At 37.7% G+C, this 14,872-nt stretch overlaps 2 protein-coding genes across 2 annotated transcripts in view; one reads left to right on the forward strand and one right to left on the reverse strand.

Moving 5' to 3' along the window:
- Positions 1–3,357: 3,357 nt before the first annotated feature.
- LOC134663411 (uncharacterized) lies at positions 3,358–6,821 on the forward strand. Its single transcript, XM_063519779.1, has 5 exons — positions 3,358–3,832; positions 4,007–4,194; positions 5,047–5,188; positions 5,651–5,790; positions 6,450–6,821. The coding sequence occupies exons 1-5, from the start codon at positions 3,358–3,360 to the stop codon at positions 6,759–6,761; spliced, it is 1,257 nt and encodes a 418-aa protein (XP_063375849.1). The 3' UTR covers positions 6,762–6,821.
- Positions 6,822–7,158: 337 nt separating this feature from the next.
- LOC134663524 (protein Wnt-6) overlaps positions 7,159–14,872 on the reverse strand; it is a 43,813-nt gene continuing 36,099 nt past the window's right edge. Inside the window, exons 3-6 of the mRNA XM_063519916.1 lie at positions 9,151–9,257; positions 8,835–9,041; positions 8,226–8,366; positions 7,159–7,532 (exon numbers count right to left, since the gene is read on the reverse strand). Of these exons, the coding sequence (XP_063375986.1) occupies positions 7,212–7,532; positions 8,226–8,366; positions 8,835–9,041; positions 9,151–9,257 (776 nt within the window). The 3' untranslated portion in view covers positions 7,159–7,211. The remainder of the gene's footprint in view (positions 7,533–8,225; positions 8,367–8,834; positions 9,042–9,150; positions 9,258–14,872) is intronic.

Below are 14,872 nucleotides of genomic sequence, written 5' to 3' on the forward strand. Positions count from 1 at the left end.
TTTTAATATTTATTCAATTTTACATAATTATGTATGTTGGTATTATATTTATAATGCCTAGTGTACAAAACTACAAAAAAATGAAATTTCAGAAATACCTAATGTAAAAGATTATACAAATGGAAGAAGCGAATAAATTTCATTTGACTGAATCATAGATTCACGTCACACCGGGATATTAAAATTTCAATGCGATCTTTTATTGTATTTTAATGAAAATAAAGAATTTAATGAATCTACTCCAAGTTTATGGAGATATTCTGTAGATCTCAATGTGATATTCGTGGTTAGTTAAGAAGGTCAAATCCGGCTCTTAGCTGTAAATTAAGATTTTTCAGAAACCACAAATTTGAGCAGCTCGCTAGCTCCGATATACATAGTTCTTATTCTTATTTTGTAAAAAAAACATGACGGTACCTAGCCAGTTCAGCGTGCATGTGAATGTAATACATAATTACGTGCTCTGTCAAGTTGCGTCTTTAACGTCTTTCAGTATCATAGCTTGAGATAGGTACTTATTTCCTCTTTTGATATTAGCGTAATACAAAATATTTAGTTGTTCAAACTTCATTTCCATTCGCAAATGAACATTGCGGTAAGTACGAAATTACCTATAACATTTCTGTGTAAGTTTTTTTTTAATGCCTTGAACTAATGGTTATTGCTTATTCATAATAGCTTAATCTTGTGATATTGCTATTTATGGGGCTACCGATTTATGATGGAGATGATATAACAGTTGTACTGTAGGTACCCATCAACCGTAATTTCATCGATTTCTTCAACATTTCCATTCCAGGTGTCAAAGATTACATTTAGGTAAACTAGCAATCTTAATACAAGACTGCTTACCATAAAGCCATAAACTTTTTATCACATCTACAACAATAAAGAAGTAGACATTTTATAGTTATATGTGACTCGGCAGTTAACACGTTTGGCACTTTAATCCTTATGTTACGACACTTATGACAAGAGTATGCTACCACACGTCGTGTGCAATTATTTTCAGTTATGTTTACCAATTCTCTTCTTTATGAATGGTAAGTTACCCAAGTTGTTTCTCTTGGAATTGTTTGGAATTACAATGGTTTTTATAAACTTGAAAATCTTTTGATCCAATGTCGCCTCGATTTACAGGGTGGAAAGATAAGTCGGGCCCTGGAGGGAAACTACCTTAAATCCTTGAGCTGGCTAATTTTACTTAAAGGAGACATTCCTTTATTTTTTAAAAGAAACAAAACTGCATTCAAAGTATTTTCCTTTTTGTCTTCAATTTGGCTTGTCTAAAAAAATACTAAATATTAGATTTTATGGATATTTTGTACGACAGACGAGTGTAAGACCTAATGTTTCTTGGAGAAATGTTATCATTAACATTAACTGCATCGACTAGTAGAATAAAATTGCGAGTTTTTATTTTTTGGAATTTTTAGTTGGTTTGACTCCCGGGCGAGGCAAGCGAGTTTTAGAAAATCTTTGAATGTAGTTTTGTTTCTTTTTAAAATAAAGGAATGTCTCCTTGAAGTAAAATGAGCCAGCTTAAGGATTTAAGGTAGTTTCCCTCCAGGGCCCGACTTATCTTTCCACCCTGTATATAAAGTACATAAATAATGGTTACATGTGCCTGACGTAACGGTAATAAAAAGCACAATATCTTTCTAATACGCTTACAATGAAAAGTAAAATACACGAAAGAAAAATATTTTTTTCGTTCGGTTTATTAGGTCTGTTTTCGCTGGATATAAGTTCGAGCTCCTTAGAAGACAACAGAGGTACCTAGATGAATAGTGAGGTTAGCAGTGTCACCCAATGTATGGGACGTGCAAATTTTGGTATCGGATGAATTCACTTGGCACAGATGTAGTATACGTAAAGCTAAGCCAATCCAGCCCGGTAGCCAAACGCCACCCCCTGGTGGGTAAGCAGGGGGTCAACCAAAGTTACACGCTGCATATCGGCTTCTATTTACCTACCACCTCGAGTTTGGTATCATTTCCAGATAAATCGGGCATCAGGAATTCATTTTTGAGACATTTAATGTACAGTTTAATAGAAAAAAAAACAAAAATATTGACGAACAAATCAAAATCGGTTTGCAATTTTTTATTCAATTATTTATATTATCAGCCGAAACTACAATTGCTAGAAAGTTGAAATTTGCACACCAGGTTACATTTATAATGTGTACAAGAGATAAGAAGCGATTTTGAAAAATTCAACCCCTAAGGGGGTTAAAAAGGGGTCAAAGTTTATATGGAGTTCATGCTTTATTTTAAACTAGGAATTTCAAACTTCGTTAAAAGATATATTATTAAAATACAAGAAAACTAATTTCAGCGTTTTTGAAAATTTATCCCCTAAGGTGGTGAAATAGGGGTTGAAAATTTGTATGGAGATCAACATTTTTTTCGAGTGTGGCGCTTGAAACTTTTTATATGCGCATATTATTAGAATACAAGAAAAGTAATTTCAGCGTTTTTAAAAATTCATCCTCTAAGGGGGTTAAAAAGGAGTTCAAAGCTTGAATCCATTACAAATTACTTTGGCTGCCCCCCCTGCCTACCTGCCAGGGGGTGGCGGATGTCTACCGGGCTCAATTAGCTTAGCTTTACGTATATTACACCTGAGCTAAGTGAATTCATCCGATACCAAAATTTGCACCTTATAACACTACTTCCCAGGCTAGAATACTATATTTATATATTTTGATCACCTCTTAAATAAGATCTCATAAATTCTGGAAAATAATCATAAGCAAGCAGCATTATACTTTTATAATATTTATAAATAATTATAATTTTTTAATGATTGCAGAAATAACTTCATTTTCCGAATATTATGATGACCGTATATATTCGTCAAGCGAAGACACATTAAATAAAGGTAAAATTATTGTTTTTATACTCCGTAAAATCAGGTAACTTTAGTCCACAACTTACAACTATGGTTCAACTCCAAGTTGCAGTAAAATCATAATATAATATGTGTATAAGTTTTTTTTTATCAAATTATGTTGAGTATCTATATAATATAGTAACCATTAGTGTATCTAAGCTCCAAAATAAATGCAACGAGTACAAAACCATCTAACATTAGAGTCGGACTAATGCACCAACAAACTTTCCGTACAAACTTCTTATGTACCTACCTAAATTTCCGATCGTTATAACCAACTAACAAATTTATGGATATTGTATGAACATTATATTATCTTTAAAAAATAAATTTTAATTTTATATTTCCCAAATTTGACTTACGTAAAATTTTGTTAGACGCATTCTAGCACAAATATATTTTTATTACTATTTTTTTATAGATTCTCCAATAAACGAAGTTGCAAGACCCCAATTACTAATGGGTGTGAACACGCGTCATAAGAAAAACGATAACGGGCACATTGTTGATCATGATATAAATAAAATAAACGCGGAAGTACATACTGTACTTAATGAACAACCAGATGAAATAGAAGAAATTGAAAAAGATACTATACTACTAAATAATAACTACAGTGATAAAGAAAACGATCATAATCATGAAAAAATAGACGCTGAAGAAAAACTACATACTGTATTAAACGAACAACCAGATGAAACAGAAGATATTGAAAAAGATAATATACTACTAAATAATAACTACAGTGATATAGTAAATGATGACCATACACTATCACCAAGAATTATTAAAAATAATTTTCAATATCACTCTAAATATGATGCAAAAAAACTGGCTGCATTGCCCGGCTTCAAATTAAGCTCGTCTGATATTGGCAAATTTAAAATATGGCCCGAGGCAAAAATACCGTATTTCATTGACGAGTTTTCATATGGTAAGTTAAGTAATCATAATATCATTGTTAAAATGGACAAACTTTATTTCTAAATATGACCACACTGCAAGGCCGTTGAAAAGAATATTTTTTCGTGCCTCTTTCATTTTGTATATATTTAGGAAATCGTTTTATGGCTGGAGCTCCTCTTATGTAAAAATCAGATATTTCCAGACAAAGTTCTGCGTGAAAAAATCCGTGGCTACCTCGAAAAGGCGAAAACTGTCACTGGTCTCAATTTCGTCGAACTCGGCAGTCCGCCTAGTGATGAAAACGAAAGATGGGTCTTCTTCATCAATCGTAGGGGACAACTGGACTGCAAGGATTATTCCACAAAATCTTTCACGAATTTTGGAGTGCAGGTTAGTTTTCTTCAGAACCATCTAAAAAATTCACATCGTTGGCAAGAAAACAATCAAAATTCAGCAATGCTATCTAATCTTGGTCTTACTGGTGGCTAAGCCTCCACGAAATCTAAATTCCTTACCATACAATCGTGATTTTTATTGCACATACTTGCATTTAATATGAATTATTATGGATCCCTGAATCTCGCAAATATCTCTTGACAAGTCTCTTTTAGCGTTGGTGGTAAAACGCTTCACTTTCGAGGGTTCGCATATCAGCTTGTGCCAATGCGACGTGGTCCTTGTAACTTATGTATATGATTTTACATATATGTATTTACCAATTACTTTTCGGTGAAGGAAAACATCGTGAGTTAGGACTGATCTCATAAGGACTAGATTGCAATCTGGGTCAGAAAGTTATATGGCTCCTTTAAAGCACAGTCGACGTCAAAGATATGTTTACACTTTTGCACCTTACACCTTTGTAATAAGGCGAAAAGTGTAAACATATCTTTGACATCGACTGTACGACCGGAAAAACGGATGGACCCGACCAGGATGGAGGGACGGACGGACGGAACGGATGGTGTTGCTGACGTTGGTAGTTTCAATATACGAGTAAGATCCTTTCAATAGCCTAAAAGTCTTATTCGGATTGCGACTGCAGCAAAATTGGCAGAAATGTGACGGATTGAACGTTCTATCCATTTTATTTATTTAAGCTTTATTGCACAGTTTCAAAGGTCACACGGCATTTATCAAGGAAATTGATATCGCCCATTCCACGCTGTCGCAACGCTGCAGCAGAAATGCTGTTGCAGTCGTCATCACCTCATAACACATAACCTAATATAAATTTGTCAGAAAGTCATTATAGGCTACGATTGCCTGCAAAACAACGGGCCGATGGCAGCGATAGTCCTGGCGTTAGCAGGCGTGCCTCCACAACACAATGCACCCAACCGGGACCAGTTCATCAACGTCTCCATCGAGTCTATACTTCCTGGTAAGAATAACCGTGCTCACAAATATCTGAACACGCCCCTATTGTCAAAGCGTTAGAGCGTGTTCAGAAATTTTTGAGCATCTCGGCCGCTACGATATATGTATCTAATGGCGACTGTACTTACTTGTTATATAACCTTAAGACGGCTCGTAATGCATCTGTGTGCATCTCATGTACGCAAACGGGGAATAATCAGATGGAACGATTGTCACGTTCGTATCAAAACAAGATCAATGCCTTTACAAATTGTTACATCAGAATTGGCTTTCTTTTACGCGTAGGTGTATGCCAAAACTAAGTACATATGTACTTTAAAATTTTACTTTACAGAAATAGATTTTAATTTAAACAAAACAATGACAACAGAAAGTTTAATAATGTCTATAATAGCCTCTTATAAACGGCATAAATGATTTTCGGAATTCCCCGACATTGAGATACACCTTAACATTTTGTTTTTAGAAAAAAGAGGTTTATTCAAACGTCTTGACGATAAGGACTGGCTGTTTCATGATCTGGATTACGACTACTACAGTGTTGGTCACTATCCTTCACACAAATACACTGCAGATGGATATCCAACTATAACTGCATTTACCAAGGTAATTTTATGGAAGTTTTAGTATCCTGTAACTGGAGATACTCTTCTCTCTTTCATCCTGTTACCCCCTCTCCTTCCTATCTTATCTTTTTCTTCCACTGACTCCGGTTCTGGGCAGCTTGGGTAGTTTCCTCCCACCCCATCCCCAATACACCCATCTCTTGGTCCACAGAACAGCGCCAAGCAGATTTAGGGCGACCATATTTCCATTAAGATCTTCCAAGTCAGGGCCACTTTGGATAAGCGGGTGTCAGGTTTCCTGAGGATATGACTAGAGATACATATTTGGTCACCATGTCACTTGCCACTCCAACTCACCACCAACAATCTGGGAAGGCCGGACGGCAACTGACTTACAGTACTTGTGCTCACCCTCATTGCGTCAAAGTGACGTATTTGAGAAACGAGAAGGCACAAGGTTTTTGAGGGCTTGAAGTTTGTACCAATAAAACTTCTGAAAACAATGTGCTTTTTACCAATTTTGTTGCATACATTTCTAATAGAATATAAACTTAAAATTATGAAATAAATACGGATCCCTAATAACAGGTTCGTTTAGTCTGGAGAGGCGCACCTCAATGGTTAGGAACTCGTGTATATATAAAATATTGTCACGTGCCTCCTTAAGATTTATCAGAATCATTTATTTTTCTATTTCAGCTAAAGGTTCTATATATGAGACATGATGAAAAGGACACCTATAGCAGTATAGACATACAGAAAATAAGATTGCTTTACAATAATATTTTACGTAACTTACCGCGTACGGACATGAAGATAGAAATATGCAAAAAATTGAATCGACCACTCCGTGATTTTCTTAATACGAAACTTAAGTCACAATCATCCAAAATAAAAATGAGAAAACCGAAAAAAAATATTCTTGGTCCACGACAATCGGTGATGGAGCCTTATTATGCTATACTGAGTTCGCTTGAATATTTTACCGATAGGACAGTAATTCGCAACTGACATTTCTGGATGTGCATGCGCCTATAATCCAACAGGCGGATTGTACGTTTTTTAACCACCGTCAATAAATAGTAAGGTTAAAACGTTAGTTTCAAACGGCGAAGAAGTTATGGCACTAAATGACAATACGAGTAAAATAAATGACCTAGACCAGGGATCGGCAAAGTTTTATTGAAAAAAAAAATAATCACAGGAATTTCAAAAAGAAAATTAAAAAAATACAATTTTTATTCGCAGTTGTTAAAGTAATTAGCATATAAACTTACTTCTGACCTAAAATAAATTCATGTGAATTAAAACGTAAACGTAAGCATATAGGCATCGATTCGTTTCTGCTAATAAATCGATGAAGGAACATAACAACACAAGGAGTCCCTTAAAAAAAGTCCACAACAGCTTCGTCGATAAATTTAATATCAAAATTCATAATAATATGTATATTCTATCACATTAAAGGCATGTTTGTATGTCCCGATTAACAAAACAAGTTTCACATATAACTTCGCAGCACCATTTGAATTGACAGTTACAGTTTTCGGTTTCTTTGACCGTCGTTTGCACATATCCCCTCCTGCAGCAGAGCTGGTCGCAGCTATCGGTTCCTGCTGAACTGATGTTGCATTGCCGCCCTTCGGTACCCAAGGACCCAGTTTTCATGTTTGGTGAACAGAAATCTGGGGATTCTTCTGAATATATGATGTCTTTTTTGCCGGGCCTCTTTATGCCGGCGCTTTCAGGCATAAAACTGTCCCCATCGTTGCTTGCGATTACCTGGTAATTAGAAGTTTATTGTTAAGAGGCTTCTACAGACGTTGCGACAAATGGCTTACTAATTTAAATAATTCCTTGCTAAGTAGGAGCAACGGTTTCAACTGATCGACTAAATGCCGCATTGTATTGCAAATCGCATGCGATTATCGGTGATGTCTTGAGAGGCCTCTTTTGTAAGTAAGAATTAGTGATTTAATTCATCCATTCGGTCTATAAGTTTGAAGCAAGCGTAGTACACGTATTAAACTGAGACGTTTATATAAAATGGATGGAAAATATGTTGAATTTTATGGCCTTTAACTTCATTTATGCAACTTGCACAATAACTGGAAAAATTTATATAAAGTTTTATGTATATAATAAAGATTTAACATACAAAAGTGTGTTTTATGCATAAAATATTTTGAAAATTGTATTATAATACTTAGATAACAACCGTAGGTACATACAACAAATAATATTATCTTAAACCTATTGTTGTTATTGCCTAAGTATAAAATATTCTTTTATTATTGATTACCACAAGTTGTATACGAATAAAAATGTCACAACTTTAAACAAATAAAAAAATGTTATTCTCAGAAGTATAAAAACCGTAGAAGCGAATATAACACGTCAGTAGTATTCTCAGGAAACGAAAAAGGGAAGAGAAAAAGAATTAAAATAGACTCTATTTCAATAACACATGATTACCTTCGCAGCTCCCTCGAACCTGTCTCTTAGCCTGTCACCAATCTCTCTGAAAGTGGGCATTCTCCACCAGCAGGTCCTCAAGGTACACGATCCAGAGAGCCCGTGGCATTTGCACTCAACCCTCAAATGGTTCTTAATTGCCTGGAAAACAAATGAAAGGTTAACCAAATACTCATCTGCCCCTGTTTGCTTTTGTTTATTTTTGACCAGGATCAATATTTCTTTGAAAGGCTAGATCAGCATAGATAGGTACACGGCGTAAATTTATTCCGTTTAGGTAGGTTTTATCTAATACCGTAGGGATAGCAAAATTTGTATGGCAAATTACCAAATCGTTCACGACGATCGTGCCAGATGGCATTCCCGCATAGACGCCGTGTGAACGAAAACATAAAGAGGAATCATAAAATTAAATTCCAGCAGTCGAACGAAGGCAGCTGGAATTTCCTACATAAAATTAGACCTTCCTAAATTGTCAATGCGGGATTTTAAGCTAGGACAACTGGAAATAACTTCACCAACCAACCAGGACTAATGTTAAACAACACTCTAATCGTCAAGTCAGGAAAAAGCCAGTCTCAAAAGCCGTCGAATTAAATTCTTACTAACCAACCTCCCAGCATTATGGTTATGAAGCTTAATCAGCGTCTTTATGTCGCTTTTCTTCCTGTAACGGCTGTCCATGAACTCTCTGGACTTCTTCAGGCCAAAGCGTACGTTGTCACTGCAGCCCCCCCATTGCCACCGATCCGTGGGAACGGGGGAAGGGGGGAGAGTGATCGAGGGCATGTGCCCGCGACGGGGTTTTGGTGCGCCCTGTGAAAAATATAAAGTAGTGTCACTCCATGAACAGTTTGGATTGACCTTCAGCTAGTAAGAACCGTTGCTTATTTGATGTCTAATGACTTCGGCGATGTTCACATACCTTTTCACAAGAGCACTCAAGGAGCGAGCCGGCCGTGCACGCCCTGGTGATAGCGTATGTAACACCAGCCGCAGTGATGGCGTTCACAAACCCCGTCTCTCGAATATCTGTGGACAAATAATATATTTGTGAACCAACACTTATCATAGCTTAAAACACTATGTGTGAACGTAAATGTGTTGATATTTGAACTGTTTGAAGCTGCACGGAGCGCGCTACCCTAGCAGCTAGAGTGGATGCTCGCTTACTAGGACCTCCATAAGGCGAAACCCTCTCAACTTTTCTAAGTCAAAACCTGTCTAAGTTCGCTCTTGGTATGAAAAAAACCGGGCAAGTGCGAGTCGGACTCGCGCACGAAGGGTTCCGTACCATAATGCAAAAAAAAAACAAAAAAAAGCAAAAAAAAAAAGCAAAAAAACGGTCACCCATCCAAGTACTGACCACTCCCGACATTGCTTAACTTTGGTCAAAAATCACGTTTGTTGTATGGGAGCCCCATTTAAATCTTTATTTTATTCTGTTTTTAGTATTTGTTGTTATAGCGGCAACAGAAATACATCATCTGTGAAAATTTCAACTGTCTAGCTATCACGGTTCGTGATATACAGCCTGGTGACAGACGGACGGACGGACGGACGGACGGACGGACGGACGGACGGATGGACAGCGAGGTCTTAGTAATAGGGTCCCGTTTTACCCTTTGGGTACGGAACCCTAAAAACATGATTTTTTTAGAGTTTAACTTGACTTTCGTGTTATTCAGGATCTACTGTAGTTATTTATTTTAGGCGCGAAAAACGTTTACCCATACACTGACATAATAAATTATGTATAAGTAAATCAATTAGGTATGTTACTTAATAAGTTTGGCTTATACTTCTTCTGACTGTAGAACATTATTTATACAAACAATTATGTTAGGAGCATATTACAATATCGATTTCGTAACATATTTTACAGTTATCAACAAGATTCGTAAAACATTAATAAAGCTCTAAACATAGCGTTAAAATTCATGGCCATTAACAAGCATACGCAAAAACATTAGACGACTATGCGAAAGCATGTTAATCACTCTTTGTGCATAACTTGTGTTTTGCATATTACGCGTCTAAGAAACCTTTACCAACTTTTGACATTGGTCATTGTATGGACGATTCGTCACGGCCCTTTAGGTATCCCTTGGTCATAGGAACACGGGCATTAGCACCGAATTACAATGTGAAGCTGTTGACCTAAAAATCAATATTCACGCGGACGCTGTAATAAACTTCGATGGGCTTTACGAATCGATGGTCCCATCCATAAAACATTCGGATGTGAAACACTGTTGCTTCGTTCTTCCAGCCAGCGGGGATAATGAAAATAAATGATGGATGTAAGAAAAGTTCAAGAAGGATTTTTCTGCGAGCGAATCAATTGTACCACTGCTCGATTGCGTTTTTAGTTGTCTGTTAATAAAAGAAAATTCTTGTATGTACCCCCTTTTGGCATCATGATTTGAATCTCTAGATACCTATACGAGTATAATCAATTAATCACATGCCGTTATCTCAAATTGAATATCTACCTACTATGGACAAATGTATATAGTAAGTAATCCTTTCCTACGAACGCTTCTGAGAAAATTCGATTGGAAAAGATTGTTCAGCACATATGTACTAAATTGTTAGTTATAGAAAATCCACACCGATACGGCCAACCGATACGGAGGTCCGGATATGGAGACGCTTCTAGCCTAAATAAGTTTTGACTTTAGGTAAAATTCTGAACGAATTTTCCGTTAGCATACAACTGTGAGATCGCTAAGGTGAGAATGAAGTTTGATGATCCTACTAGCCGTGTATCACTCAAGTTAACTGGCTAGCTATAACAATTAACGGCGGGTCAGCCCAAGTTGGCTGAATATTCAGACGTGAATAATGTGAAACCGATGCACCATCCGCTGAATATGCGGCGGGCATCAACCGCAATGTTTTTATTTCGGTCGATGACTTATTGATGCGCTCTATAAGAAAAATCAGATATATTCAATGAAAGGTAAACTCAGTTCGTGTTATAAAATCAATCTTATCAGTGATGAGTCTCGCTAGTCTTATCCTAGCTATCAGCCTACAAAATATACATTATTGATTCAAAATACGATGGAATGGAAGGCCTTTTATGGCCCCTGGGGGGGGGGGGGGTGGTTAGAGGTTTATAGGATATTTTTGGTTTCTGGACCTCACTATTTGGAATATAAGTATGACTATATTACACGTGATGCTGTATTTAAGATCTTTCGACACCCTTCCTGTGACCGCATTTCTGCTTCGGAGATTCGCGCCCCATCCTCGTGGGACGGTCTTCCGTCGTCATTTGTAATATGGACGACTGTGCGATCCGGTGTGGACAACTGCGTGATCTGATGAATACACGTAGATATATATATGCTTGCAAAATTCTGCAGCCTGAGCATGAGTATCCCGTTAACAGAGGTTTGTAAGAAGTTGCTTAGTTTTATGATAACCCCCTTGGCTTAGTCTACTTAGCACAGTAAGTATACAAGCGACCTTTGGTAGCTGCCGTATTTGTTCATAGCGTTGTCCCGTTGAACACCTCATTTTGAGTTACGTTACAGCTTTTCGAGTCTGTATTTGAGGTTTTCCTGTATTAGGTCAGGGGATGATAATAATAAACTATATTCGTCCCAGTACCAGGTACAGATCTTTCAGATTCTGAACTAGCTCTCAGAATAAGATGGCATCACTACATATAGGAAAGTAAATGATGAGTCCGATAAGCTAGACTAACGCAAGATGAATTAAATTACCTACTTTATGCAACTCTACATCCCTTAAAAGGGAACTCGCTGGCACGAATTTTGTTTATCTACCTTACGTAAGTTTTGCTTAGATTCAATAACGCAGTTATATGACTAGAGTATACTTTGAGCTCTCGATAGCAGAAGAGCATTAATTAAGTAGAGATTAGATAGGTCGCTGCGCCCGAGTTGACGGGCGATGAGGATCGGACGCGCCTATCGATTCCATGCTAATTGGGCCCGGGCCGAGACGACGCCGTATCGTCGGCGCATTCCGCGATCCGCGGCCAAACCGTCCCAAGATACAGCGAAATTTATTGCACCAACAATTTATATAATTGACGTGAGACAAAAAAGCGAGAGTACACACCCAGAGGTAATTACAGCAGTGACGCTGTCCTTGTCATCGTCATTTTTATGCCGGCTGAATTTCGCCGGACGTCGCCAAGGATACGTCCTCTGGAATTATGAGAGGAATGTCAATTTCGAGATTTTTCGCTAGTCGTTTAGTCCGGGTAAAAAAGTGGCGGGAGGCGAGGGGGAGGCGAGTCGTTCCCATGGCAGATGCCGTGGACGCCGCGCTTTTTCTGTCCGGAGCGCTGTCGATAGGCCAGCGTTGACACTCGGTCGTCATTATAAATCCGCGGCGGTGAGCTCAGAGCCGAGCATTCCACGCGCTCCGCCCGCGTTATGCGCTGTAATTATCACAAAACGCAGCCCCGACTCGCAAATATGTCGTTGGGAACGAGGGACATGACATTCTCATCACCGAACGCTGCCTTTTTACAAACGTCTCCGGTTTGGAAGTATGCTGGCGGGGCCACTCCCACGACGTCGCGCCGGTTATTCGGGGGTGTGCTTTTTGCGGGGCTGCCACGAGCGCGGAATGTCGGTATTCGTGTTCACTGAATAATTCAGCGAAATTGTCGATCGATCAATAAAACCGATGGAATTAAATTGATTCACACTTGAAAGTTGTATGGCTTCTATAACGCGTCGATCGTCCGTTTTTGCAGCGTCAAAATACTTGGAAGTCGTTCCGCCATTCACAGTCCGTCAATCATGTCATCGAGCACGTGCTACGCGGACAGCTCATGAAAATGCTACTTGCTCTTATCGGATTGGATAATTGGCGTCTTGGTACTAGAACCGTTTTATAACTAGTTCCACAATCCACGCCAAAGCGGTTATGAGTCCGTTCTGGACTGGCTTTATGCTCCATTCGTCGGAAACTTTTTGCCATACCGATACATCATTAGAGGTTGTCGTTTATGTCATTGTGATATGACATTGACATCTTTTTCTTGTTAAAAACCGGTTGTACTACATGGTCAAATGTTACCTAGGTACTTAAATTAGTTGCATTGAATTACTTGTACATTTTCGTGACAAGTTTCAAAATACACTCTAGGTATGATACTAGTATATCAAGAAAATGTACATAGGTACAGTAAAAATGTCCAGAACGTAAACGTAACGAAACTGTTAGAGTCAAGATCAGTTAAGAAAGGACTTTCATTTCCTTCATTATGCGTCTACTAATATTATATTATATAACTTGGCCTAGGTCAAGCCTTTTGGCGGTGAATTCGTCTTGTAAGATAGATACTACTTGGTCTCGTAGCTTGAGTTCATAATAGAATAAGAAATATTAAAATCAATATTTTCGTGGTGATTATACAAAATAGACAATGTCCATCTAAATATTATATAATAATTGAATCTTCCAACAATCACCCAAACATTCGCCAACCAATCAACTCGCAGATAAAGCCGTTAGCAGCTATTCAATGCAAAGCAATACTCGCGTTTACATTAATCATGGCGTCGACAATATAAATTATATAATGTAATGTAAAGAGGCGAGAATGGCCGGGCACGTCAAATCCCCCGATAACCGGCCGAGATCATCTATACCAAGCCCATATGTGAAATTGCGAAGGATTTTGCAATTTTAATTTTATTTATAACGAATTGGCTTAAAGCATAAGCGTGGCGATTTGGGAGGAAACTTTGTCTTTGAAGACGCCTTCATAGAGATTAATAATGAAAAGGGGTTGAGCTCCCATGAGTTGGAATTAAGACCTTAAAAGTACGAGTAACTCATAGAATCTTCGGGCTGACTTTTCTGGAACGATATTATGAGGTACAATGTTCGATCTCTTCTTAGGGGTCATTATAGGTACGGTAATTGAGATCTGCGTCACTCGTGTCAAGAATATGACTGTAAGGTATGTCAATGTATTTTTTAGCAATATTCAACATAAGAACTTAGCCGCCGCCATACAGTTGAAGTTACGTTCTTTTTAAAGCGACTATAGTAGTTTAGCGTGTGTGTAATGTAACGTAATTGCTCTATATTCTTTATTTTCTAGCAATGAAAACTCATAATTTATAATATGGCTATGTAACTCTCAGGCCAAGTTTCATGTTATTTCAGAATGTGGTTTAAAATGGGAGCGTAACTTCGATTGTATGTGTAAAGTCAAACGCCAACTTAAGGGCCACCCCACAGCGTCTTTTGAGCGTCGGCGTCTATAGTTCGTTTTTTTTTAGCATTAGAAAGAACTTGAAAGAAGGTAAGCGATCTTGGCATGTCTTTTAATTGAAAAACGCTTTTTAAAAATCAATAACTATTACTTATGAAAGCTGAAGAATATAAATGATCGTATTAGATTCATAATTGTTACATATTTGCCGTAACTTAGTTTTAAAATGTGTTTTTCAATTAAAAGACACATCAAGATTGTTTACCTAATTTCTAATGCTAAAAAAAACGAAGTATAGTTAACGCCAACTTTGCGTCGAGCAGCAGCCGTAGAGTTAACTAGACGCCAAAGCTAGGGAGACGCTAGTAGTAGACCGGCCAGCGAAAGAAAAGTCTTCTAGAAATCGATTTTCGCTCATGTCGTCTCGGAT

This window comes from Cydia fagiglandana, chromosome 4, assembly GCF_963556715.1.
Source record: "Cydia fagiglandana chromosome 4, ilCydFagi1.1, whole genome shotgun sequence".
Classification (NCBI taxonomy): domain Eukaryota; kingdom Metazoa; phylum Arthropoda; class Insecta; order Lepidoptera; family Tortricidae; genus Cydia; species Cydia fagiglandana.